Below are 12,419 nucleotides of genomic sequence, written 5' to 3'. Positions count from 1 at the left end.
ACATAGCGGTGAGGTAGATTCTCCTCAGTATATGCACATAGAGATGAGGTAAATTCTCCTCAGTATATACAGATAGAGGTGAGGTAGATTCTCCTCTGTATATACACATAGAGGGGAGGTAGATTCTCCTTAGTATATACACATACAGGTGAGGTAGATTCTCCTTAGTATATACACATAGAGATGAGGTAGATTCTCCTCAGTATATACACATAGAGGGGAGGTAGATTCTCCTCAGTATATGTACATAGAGGTGAGGTAGATTCTCCTCAGGATATACACATAGAGGTGAGGTAGATTCTCCTCAGTATATACACATAGAGATTAGGTAGATTCTCCTCAGTATATACACATAGAGATTAGGTAGATTCTCCTCAGTATATACACATAGAGGGGAGGTAGATTCTCCTCGGGATATATACATAGAGGTGAGATAGATTCTCCTGAGTATATACACTTAGAGGTGAGGTAGATTCTCCTCAGTATATACACATAGAGGTGAGGTAGATTCTCCTCAGGATATACACATAGCGGTGTGGTAGATTCTCCTCAGTATATACACATAGAGGTGAGGTAAATTCTCCTCAGTATATACAGATAGAGGTGAGGTAGATTCTCCTCTGTATATACACATAGAGGGGAGGTAGATTCTCCTTAGTATATACACATACAGGTGAGGTAGATTCTCCTTAGTATATACACATAGAGATGAGGTAGATTCTCCTCAGTATATACACATAGAGGGGAGGTAGATTCTCCTTGGGATATATACATAGAGGTGAGGTAGATTCTCCTGAGTATATACACTTAGAGGTGAGGTAGATTCTCCTCAGTATATACACTTAGAGGTGAGGTAGATTCTCCTCAGTATATACACATAGAGGTGAGGTAGATTCTCCTCAGGATATACACATAGAGGTGAGGTAGATTCTCCTCAGGATATACACATAGAGGTGAGGTAGATTCTCCTCAGGATATACACATAGACGTGAGGTAGATTCTCCTCAGGATATACACATAGACGTGAGGTAGATTCTCCTCAGGATATACACATAGACGTGAGGTAGATTCTCCTCAGGATATACACATAGCGGTGAGGTAGATTCTCCTCAGTATATGCACATAGAGATGAGGTAAATTCTCCTCAGTATATACACATAGAGGTGAGGTAGATTCTCCTCTGTATATACACATAGAGGGGAGGTAGATTCTCCTTAGTATATACACATACAGGTGAGGTAGATTCTCCTTAGTATATACACATAGAGATGAGGTAGATTCTCCTCAGTATATACACATAGAGGGGAGGTAGATTCTCCTCAGTATATGTACATAGAGGTGAGGTAGATTCTCCTCAGGATATACACATAGAGGTGAGGTAGATTCTCCTCAGGATATGCACATAGCGGTGAGGTAGATTCTCCTCAGTATATGCACATAGAGGTGAGGTAGATTCTCCTCAGTATATACACATAGAGGGGAGGTAGATTCTCCTTAGTATATACACATAGAGGTGATGTAGATGATCAAGTTGCAGCCCCTTTAACGTTCCTTATTTACATACCAAATTTTCAAGATTCGCATTTTGATTGTGAATTTCTCTTAAAGGCCTGCTTAGTACGCCTCCACGACCTGAAGGTAGCATGTGCAAAAAATATCCCTGGGCACACATGACGGGGCGGAGCTATGCGATGCCGCGTAGAAGGGGGCGGAGCCAGAACGCCGCTGCTGCCGGACAGACCCGAAGGCAGAAGACCCTTCTTGCGCAAGCGCGTCTAATCAGGCAATTAGACGCTGAAGTTAGACGGAGCCATGGAGACGGGGACGCCAGCACAGCGAAGGTAAGTGAATAACTTCTGCATGGCTCATATTTAATACACGATGTATATTACAAAGTGCATTAATATGGCCATACAGAAGTGCTGAACCCCACTTGCTTTCGCGAGACAACCCCTTTAAATCAGGTACCAATCCATCCTCCGCTTGACCTTGGTAAAATCAAAGGAAGCTTTTCGCCACGAGTGAGCGATAAGAGGATTTTTTACTCACCGTAAAATCTCTTTCTCGTCTCGTCATTGGGGGACACAGCAAAGACCGTGGGATATAGCTTCTGCCACTAGGAGGCGACACTAAGCACAAAAAGTTAGCTACGCCCGCTGGCTATATCCCTCCTGCCGACAGCAGGCTAATTAGTTTTTAGCTTAGTGTCTTGTAGGACGACATTGTACTGCCATCATTTTGTCCAAAGGCGGTTCACATTAATTATAAGGCCCTATTAACTGTAATTAGTCTGTGAGCAGTCCTAAAACTGGACAACAGATTCTCCCATGCAAATATGCATTATGAACGACTACCCGTCCACTATGAATGGAGGCAGGCGGGCTACAACGATCCCTGGCCCGCCCTGCCTGCGTTCACTAGTGATGATCGAGCCTGTATAAAAGCACAGGAAGGATTATGGCTGGGACGAGCTGTCGGGCATCTTTTATAGGTCACCCTGTGTAAGGGGCCCTTGCAGCTGTGTCAAGAAGTTCTTGAGGGCCTTTCTGACAAATGCTAATCAAGGATTATTTAAGTGCACCTCACACAGGCTGACAAACCTCATGGGGAGACACTGGCCCATACAGTTTCCTCACTGTCAGCCACACATTCCGGTTTACACAGATGTGCTACTGTCAATGATTTTTTGCTGTAGCATCGGAATTGGCTTATGATCATTTGTATACTGATTGGGGCGCTATTCACACAGCCCAATAATCGGACTATGTAAAGGGCTTTAATCCACAATGTGTGACCATGACCTAATGGAGTACAAGTGTATAATATAATTATAATGTGATAACTAGAGATGAGCGAGCGTACTCGGAAAAGCACTACTCGCTCGAGTAATTTGCTTTATCCGAGTATCGCTGTGCTCGTCCCTGAAGATTCGGGTGCCGGAACGGAGCGAGGAGCTGCAGGGGAGAGGGGGGAGGAACGGAGGGGAGATCTTTCTCTCCCTCTCTCCCGCCCGCTCTCCCCTGCTCCCCGCTACGACTCACCTGTCAGCCGCAGCGGCACCCGAATCTTCAGACCCGAGCACAGCGATACTCGGATAAAGCAAATTACTCGAGCGAGTAGTGCTTTTCCGAGTACGCTCGCTCATCTCTAGTGATAACGTTATTCTGAGTCAGCACGGTTCCAGTGATACCAAGTTTATACAGTTGTTTTATGTTTTGCTATTTTTGTACATATAAAACATTTTTTTCCTCTTAAAGTTTTTCTCTTGTGTCGCCACATTCCAAGAGCCATATTAATTTTCTTTTCCATTGCCACAGCTCTACAAGGCCTTGTTTTTTGCGGGATGAAGTCTAGTCTTTAGTTATCCAATTTTTAGGAACATAAAAAAATTTGATCGCATTTTATTAAATTTTTTCTAGAGGAAAGAACAACAAAATCTAATTCTGGCATGTTTATTTTTTACTGCATTCTCTGAGCAGTATAAATAATGTATTAAAGTAATTCTACAGGCCGGTACAATTATGCCAATACCAAATTGTAATAGTTTTCTTTTTCGCAACTTTCACAGTTTAAAAAAAAAAAAAAGTAATGAAAGTTTAAATGACCCTCCTTTTGCTATATCTATAATAAAATCAAAATTCTAAGAAAAATACATTTTTGGTATCACCGGATCCGTAAAAATTTGATCTATCAAAGTAGTGCAATATGTACCCTACATAGTGAATGTAGTCCGAAAAAAAAATAAAGAACGCCAGAAATGCACTGTCACCCTGTCTCCCAGAAAAAAAAAATGCAATAAAAAGTGATAAAAAGTTGTATGTATTCCAGATTAGTACTAACAGAAAATACAAGACATCCCGTAAAAAATGAACCCTTGCTCAAATATGTTGACAGAAAAATTAAGTTATTGCGCGAACATGCAGCAGAAAATAATTAAATGTCTTTGAAAAAAATACAAGTACTACAGCAAAAAAAAAAAAAAAAAAAAAACACAAACAAAAAAAACTTACAAGTTTGGTATCGTAGTAATCGCACTGACCATAGAATTATGTCGTTTTTGTTGCAGTTTGTGTGCTGTATAAACGAAATGCACTGAAATATGGCGGAATGTCACCATTTTTCATTTTACTCCACTTTAAATAGCAACATTGAAAAATACAAGCCCTCATACAGCGACATCAATGAATAAGTAAAAGGAGTTATGTTTTTGTTTTTTAAAGAGGGGGGAGGAAAAAACGAAAAAGAGGGGAAAAAAAGGGGAGCTAAATAATGTACTAACTTCCTTCTCTGGGTCATTACCACGCAGGGATACCACATGCATAATTTTATTTTTTATTTTTTACAAAGTAAAGGGAGAAAGTTTTTACTTTATTTTTTTTTTTACTTTTTAAAAAAAAGTTTTTGTCCCTTTAGGAGACTTCCACAGACGCCCATCAGGACCCCCCGATCACATTGCGGGGGTCCGATGGTGTCAGCCCTTTACATGCTGCAGTCGCATAGACCACTGCATGTAAAGGGTTAAAACAGCAGAGATCGGAGGTTTTCTCCATTCTCTGCTTTGTAAGAGCTGGTGCCCAGCTATCCTCTGACAGAGGGAGCCCCCTCCCTCTCTCAGCCCTTTACATGCTGCGGCCTAAGACCGTGGCATGTAAAGGGTTAACACAGCATCGGAGGTTTTCTCCATTCTCTGTGTAAGAGATGGTGCCTGGCTATCTTCTGACAGCCAAGCACCAGCTCTCCCTGCCACAAGCCGATGGTCTCCATGGCAACCTGTAAACAAAGCAGTGCAGGAGTTTAAAAATAGAAGCAGGAAGTTGACAACCGATTGGTAATATCTTCCTGCTTTTTTGTTTAAAGTCCTGCACTGTTCTATGAGGGACTGTGCAGGCAGAGCACACTGCCACAGCTTATGGTATTGTGCTCTGCAGGTCCCATAGTGAAACATATAGCCTGAAAGATTTCCCAGCTATCACTATGGGCATTGGAGCTCGTCCCGGAAAATTTCCAGGCATGCCACTCAAGGGGTTAAGGGAAGCACAGAGTCTAGATCATGTGAGGTAATTATCCCCCTCTACTCTTCCTTGGTCAGACCTCATCTGGAATACTATGTCCAGTTCTGGGCACCCCACTTCAAAAAAAGAAATCGACAAACTGGAGCAAGTTCAGAGAAGAGTTACCAAGATGGTGAGCAGTCTGCAAATCATGCCCTATGAAGAGCAGTTAAAGGATCTGGGAATGTTTAGCTTGCAAAAAAGAAGGCTGAGCGGAGACTTAATAGCTGTCTACAAATATCTGAAGGGCTGTCACAGTGCAGAGGGATCAGCCCTATTCTCATTTGTACAAGGAAAGACTAGAAGTGATGGGATGAAACTGAAAGGGAGGAGACACAAATTAAATATTAGAAAAAAAACTTTGACAATGAGGGTGATCAATGAGTGGAACAGGTTACCACGGGAGGTGGTGAGTTCTCCCTCAATGGTAGTGTTCAAAGGCTGGACAAATATCTGTCTGGGATGATTTAGTGATCCTGCACTGAGCAGGAGGTTGGACCCGATGACCCTGGAGGTCCCTTTCAGCTCTACCATTCTAGGATTCTATATAGATGTATTTACTGTACGGCTGGACAGAAGCCAGGTATCCATTGTGCTTAGAAATCAGATGAATGCTCTAGCCTCAAACACGCTAGGAACCCTGTGATTTTACCATATGTTGGAGGAATGCTATAATACAGAATCCGATTGAAACATGCATTAAATCAGAGATATAACTGGAGGACCCCATAAAAATCTACTGTGCTGTCGATATACTATCCTATTTCTGTAGCTCAATCCTGTGAGAATCAGGAGATGGATGAGCCAAATCACAGCCATTTAGTGATGTAATTCCACAAGTGGCTGTGAATGATCGAGCAACGGCTGTGATTGGCTGGTGCTTGATCTAATCTCAGCACTCACTTTGCTGGAGGCGGGGTATACAAAGCCCCATCACCAGAAAGAAGCTGAGATGTCAGAGTGGAGGACACTATAGCTTGTGGCAGCGCCGCCGGAGACCATTGTGAGGCATCAGGATGCCGCGGACCAGGTGAGTATTGGTTTTTTTTTATGTCGGTTAACTAGGGCTTATTTTCAGGGAAGGGCTTATATTTCAAGCCTTCCCTGAAAACCGCAGTAAGACTTATTATCGGGGAAACACAGTAGAAAAGGCTTTTGATTGGCAGAGTCTTTGACAGTGTTCACAAAGCGAAAAATTTGCTGTGTAATCTGCACCAATTCTGTGTCCCATTACTTTAAATGGGAATCCATGCCGTAGTCTATACAACACAGATTTCAAATCTGCAGGCAGAAAAGTGACTTAATGTGGTTTCCATGTTGGGAAATCTGTATTTTGATTTTGTCCAATGAAAAAGGCTAAATTCGTGGGCCTTTCATTTACACGGTCATGGCCCAAATCCACAGCCCAGCTGCACAATTTTACTATGGTTTTTTAGAGATAAACTCTACCATGTAACATATCCTAAGGTCAAAATTCATTCTGTATGAAGAGTAAATATTTTAGAACCCATTCTGAGATTCCTAAGGGACAATCTTTCAGGTACTAATTGCTGCTTGTCTGGCTCCCTACTATTGTTAAAATGTATACACCGTGGTTACATACAAGGACCAGAAACCACTAAAAACCCATTACCCCACAGCTGAGATTTCTTCAAGCAGTATAAAACTTCTTCAGGTCCTGATTGTTTGCTACAATGTATCAGTCACATGAGCAGATTTTGCATAGGCTTGCACTGGGGTATGCAAACATGCATTTTTCATGTGTGTGAAAAAAACCCCAACAAGTATATCCTATTTTTGCCCGTATTACAGACCCGAAATAACCTATCCAACCCTAAGGCCACCCTCACACAGGCGTTTTTTTTACAGCGTTCAGCGCTGCTTTTTCACCACAGTGCTAAACGCTGTACAAGGCTCCCATTCATTTTAATGGGGCTGCTCACACAAGGCTGAAAAACGCAGTGTATTCAACGCTGCGCTTTGACAATGATGCATGTTCTATTTTTGGCTGTTTTCAGCCCTGTGTTGCCCATTAACCGTTTCCAATCCACTGTCTGACCTCTGAAGACATTATGATTTAAGGCTGTACAGCTCCGATGTTGGAAGACGTCCGTCGGGGTTCTCTTACTGTATATATTGCCAGCCTCTCTGCTGTCGGAGCCTATCCAACGTATCACCTGATGCAGTACTGGCTTTAGCCAGCAGATAGCGCAGTTGTATAATAGCAAAAAAAGAGTAAGCCCCCTAGGAAAACCAGGATACAAATTGGATTGGGAAGGGTTAAAATGAATGGGCAGCGGTTTCAGTGTTGCCAAAAACGTGGCACAATTTACCTTGCTTTTGGCAGCGCTAAACGCCCTAGCTACACTGTCTGAGTAAAAAAAAAAAACACTTTTTTTTTAAATCAACACTTACCTTGCAGATGTCACTGTCCCCGACGGTGCTTTTGGGACTTCTCAGCCTTCAGAGGAACTTTCGCTGGCAACAGAGATTCTAAATCCTTGCCTCCAGAGAGAGATTGCTCTAAATGGCTGACAGCCGACTGAGCCACTCACAGCCATTCATTCATTGAATGGCTGTGATTTGAAGCATCCAGTGCTGGTTCTGATTGGGTCAGCCGGCGGTCGCTCAGTTGGCTTCAAAATCTCCCGACAGCTACGCTGGGGACAGCAGCTTCACCTGCTAGGTGATTATAGATTTTTTTTTTAGCCAGCAGCCATACTACTGGCATAACCAGGCAGAATCTGCAGAAAAAGCTGCGTTTCTGCAAATGCCTATGTGAGGGAGGCTTAAGGGAGCCGAAAAAATATGCATGATATTCACATAGGAAGTAAGGGGGAAATCTGCATCTACTTGCAGTGTGTGTGAATACAAAGTGAACACAGCATCTTTACATGCGCAAAAAAGCCAAAATACAACACACTCATCCCTATAGGATGGCAGAATATCCTATTCAGTGACAAACACAACCTAAACTGTGAGGAATTGAAGTATATCAAAGAGAACATGTGTCAAGATTAGACTTTAGATAAGGACTCATACCCACGCGCGGTTTCCCACTGCGCATTATATGTGCGGTGCACACATGCGTGATACGTGGTGAATGGAGTCAATGAAATGCAATGGACGTTCATTGCTCCATGCACTCCTGTGCACAGTTACGCTAGAAAAATAAATCGCAGCATGCTCTATTTCTCTGTGTATCATACCATACAAGGCCTGTGCATCCATACGCTGCCCACATGCAATACATGGTGTATGGGTAGTGTTTCCATATGCATCCCTGCTCTGCTCAGAGCGGGGAATTTAAAATAAATTAATAAATACACTGCGCAGGTCTGTGAATTGCGATTTCGGGGCATGCACAGTGCCATACACAGTCTCTGCCAGCAGAGCATATGAGCTGTGTACATGGAAACCTGCAGCATTTTACGCATACGGCTGTGAGCATGAGCCCTACATCTGCATTAATATGGTGACTGGTTAAGCAAACGCAAGTTAGAACCACACATGCAGGTTTTGAGACAATTTTTGCAGCATATTTTGAACCACAGATGGGAATGGATACAGAAGAGTTGTAAGTCTGGGTTCACACGGGGCGGATTTGCCGCAGCAAATCCGCCAGCGGCCGCTTATCCCGGCATTAGCCAGCCATGTGGACGAGAAATCTCGTCCACACGGGACGGCAAATCCGGCAGAATCCGGCGCTGCGGCATGGATTCGCCGGCCGTATGTTCATTTTTTTTCTTTTTCTGCTGTGGCTGCGCTCTCCTCTATGGGAGCGCCGGCCGCAGCGGAAGAGCGAGCAGCCAGGCTGCTTCAAAACCCGTGGCTATGTGCCGCGGGTTTTGAAGCAGCGCTTCTCCCAGCGGAAATCTTGCGGTTTTTCGTTGCGGCCAAACCGCGAGATTTTCGCCGGGAATCTGCCTCGTGTGAACCCAGCCTAACGCTTTTGAGTTTGCTTACGTTTGGATGCACTCCTGGCTTTACTAATTTTTTTAGCCAAACTGCATCAGATACTGCTACAAAAACTGCATGCATGATTCCAGCCATATTCAGATACTTGCCTTCAGGAAATATTACTAGCATATCAATGAATTACCAGCAGAATCCAGATAGCTATTTTTGTGTTTATGAATGGCACTGTAGAAAAGCACAAGTTATAACATAGTGATAAAACGCTTTGTCCTGCAAAAAAAAAAAAAGTTGTACATTCCAAGTTAAAATAGACTGCAATAAAGCCACAATGTAAAAAAGACCAATTTACAATTTTATTTTTCACTTAAAAATAAAGACTTCTGTACACGTTAATAATAGGTTTGTCTGAGCTTACATATACACACATACAGGGAGAGAGATGTAAAAACCACAAGACCTGCTGGTGAAAGTACTTTGCCACCTGGACACAGTACAAGGGTACACAACTTCCATCAGGGCACTGAAGCACTCAGGGACAAGCGTTCTCCTAAAGAATTTACACACAAAGTCTGATCAGATGTCTTCAGAGGGGATGACAGAAGGCGGCCCATGTACACCTTCAACACTGTAAAGTAGATCTTGAAAATGAACTGTCCTTAATGGTTGTCTTTAATCTTACTATGAGCCAGGTCTCTAGAACACCCATGCAAAGTACTTTAAATATATTCATAGTATATTCATCGAGAATAGACTCTCCATCTTCAGTCCCAAAGTTTGATGAGGCCGTCCCAACCACAGGTGATCACTTTGGAGGTTTCATGAGGATGCCACACTGCACTTATACATACTTTGTCATGGGCTTTCAATCTGCTGTATAGTTTGGTAGTCTTCCAGTCCCAGATGTTCAGCTTTCCATCAGCATCACCAGACACCACATAACTGTACAACGAAAAATACATTGTTATTGTGGTGGTAGCATCGAAAACAACAGATATCATTAAAGATGCTGTCATGTCCTTGGAGCAGCTGTAGCCCCGCTAACCATCAGCCTTTCTTTCTACTCCCCTCCCAGTACAGATTCCTATTAGATTCAGCACCCAAGGCAATCAATCTGTTGAGTGGGTGATCTTCACCACCAAGTGTCTGTCAATGGAGGACGTCATCCACTATAAGTGGTAGTGTCTGTCCAAACTGAAGACACTAGAAGTCGAATATACAGGGAACCTATGATAGAGCCAGGTGACCCGAGGACATAACAGATCCTCTTTAAAGGGGTTGTGCCAAGTTTATAACGTTATCTCCTATCCAAAGTATAACCTAATGATGATCGGTGGAGGTGTGACAGTTGGGACTCCTACCGATCCCGAGAATGGGGCTCCTGAATGAAGCAGAGGTCGCACACATTCACCACCACTCCATTCATTTCAATAGAGTACAAATTCTCAACAATCTCCAGCGCTCCTACTGAAATGACCACCACATTACACACTGCGTGAAATACTGAACTGCGTTTTCAGATCCGGTTGGTTGAAAAGTGAACTTCCGAAAAACACAGTTCAACTTTGTGTGTAATGTGCTCTCTGGAACATGAGAATTGCAACTTTTTGAGGTTATGATACAAACTTTGCTGATCCTGCCCTGTCTGGTGAATATGACACGAAGGGGGCAGGGCACTCCTGGTATTATATAAGAGTTGTGAAGGAGATTTACTTGAGAAAGGACGCTCAAGTTTCAGGAAGTGCATTGTATAGAATTTTATATTTTTCGGAACATTTAAATAAATAATACTATGTTTGGAGCCCTGCTCCACATTGTGAATTGGTTTTACACAATACTAATTCTAAGGCATAGAACTGCTCAAGAAAATTCTATTGTAGAAAAGTTGTATTGTTTTGATGAACCCCATAACAAAGAAAGATGGCAAAACAGAAGGGACGCCAAGTTCAAAAGTGTCATTTAAATACTTACACTCCCTTCCATGCTCCTTGATGTGCGTACTGCAAACTAGCAATCTACTGGAGTCTTCTCAATTATGTATGTGTGCCTAGTCCTATGCAGTGAACAGGTTTGTGAGAGCACAGCAGGGGAAAAGGAAGGAGTGCAAGTATAGCAGATGTGGACTCTGTGGCATTGTATGCAGAGTTCAGTCTCAAGTTACCATGGCCAAGGCATGGATATTGTATACTGAAAACATTGCATCCTGAGCCCACTGTAACTTGAGGTAAAGCAGCATTAATAATCCATGATCCACGACGATTCTTTCATCCATAATCTTTGCTCATGTTCTCCTTCACCCTTACCTCATATCTGGTGAAAAGTCAACTTGACAAGCATAGCCTGCCACCATATGGCCTTTAAACATTTTCTTTTTATTTAATCGGAATCTATTTTGTGCTCCAAAAATAAGGATCTGGTTATCCATAGACTGACAAGCTAACCATTTACCTGTGAATTAATAAAACGACAATTAATCCAAATATATCACTGAATTGCAATAGCTTAAAAGGGGTATTCCAGCAGAGTTGGGAACCCGCTGCCATGGATACCGGCCACCTAGCCTCAGAAACAGCCCTGCAGTAATTGCTAAACTTTCCATAGACTCTGCTATCATTGAAGTGAATGTGAGCTATGGAAACCGAGTAGCACAACACACTACATTGTGCCATGGTGTTTTAGCTCCCATTCACATCCATGAGCGCTATGGAAGTGCTCAGCTCTTTCAGATAGGTGGTCGGAACACACTGGCTGGGTTAGCCATCTTGGCCATGAAAGGCATGATTGGAGTGCCCCCTTTAAGTAGCTCAATATATGCAAGCAAATATCAGAATACAACAATTTACAAGTAGAGATGAGCGAGCGTACTTGCTAAGGCAAACTAATCGAGCGAGTAGTGCCTTATGGGAGTACCTGCCCGCTCGTCTCTAAAGATTCAGGTGCCGGCGGGGAGGAACGTGGGGGATCTCTCTCTCTTCCCCCTGCTCCCTCACCGCTCTCTGAGAGGAGCGGGCAGGTACTTGCATAAGGCACTACTCGCTCATCTCTAAATGCAAGAAACTAAATAGTAGTGAATTCATAGACTGCTGCTTGTGCTGAATATTGTCTTTCTGCTACTTTCTGGAAGAACGTCTTTTAGGCCTCCTGCACACGGGCGTATTTGCATTGCGGAGACTGCGGCAGTGGGCATCGGCCTCCAGACACCTCAGCAAATACAGCCCATAGTATTCAATGGCAAAACGCAATTTCATCTCCACGAGCGGAAATCAAATGTGATTTTACACTTGAAGAATAAATTGTAGCATGCTGCGATTTTGTGCGGGTTACGCATGGCCGGCTTTCATTGAAGTCAATTTGCACATTTTTCCTCTGCAGAAAATCAACAGCAAATGTGACCCACGTGATTGTACCCTTATGATCATCTAACCACATTATCAGACAGTGACGCACAGGAAA

The 12,419-nt window shown here is 43.1% G+C and overlaps 1 protein-coding gene across 1 annotated transcript in view; it reads right to left on the bottom strand.

The window, feature by feature from the left end:
- Positions 1 to 9,300: 9,300 nt before the first annotated feature.
- The window catches only part of CDC40 (cell division cycle 40), a 48,200-nt gene continuing 45,081 nt past the window's right edge, over positions 9,301 to 12,419 (bottom strand). Inside the window, exons 14-15 of the mRNA XM_066606937.1 lie at positions 11,270 to 11,414; positions 9,301 to 9,908 (exon numbers count right to left, since the gene is read on the bottom strand). Of these exons, the coding sequence (XP_066463034.1) occupies positions 9,731 to 9,908; positions 11,270 to 11,414 (323 nt within the window). The 3' untranslated portion in view covers positions 9,301 to 9,730. The remainder of the gene's footprint in view (positions 9,909 to 11,269; positions 11,415 to 12,419) is intronic.

The sequence above is a fragment of the Eleutherodactylus coqui genome, chromosome 1, assembly GCF_035609145.1.
Source record: "Eleutherodactylus coqui strain aEleCoq1 chromosome 1, aEleCoq1.hap1, whole genome shotgun sequence".
NCBI lineage: Eukaryota > Metazoa > Chordata > Amphibia > Anura > Eleutherodactylidae > Eleutherodactylus > Eleutherodactylus coqui.
Note: the sequence above shows the minus strand (reverse complement) of the source record. Positions and strands in the feature narration are given on the sequence as shown.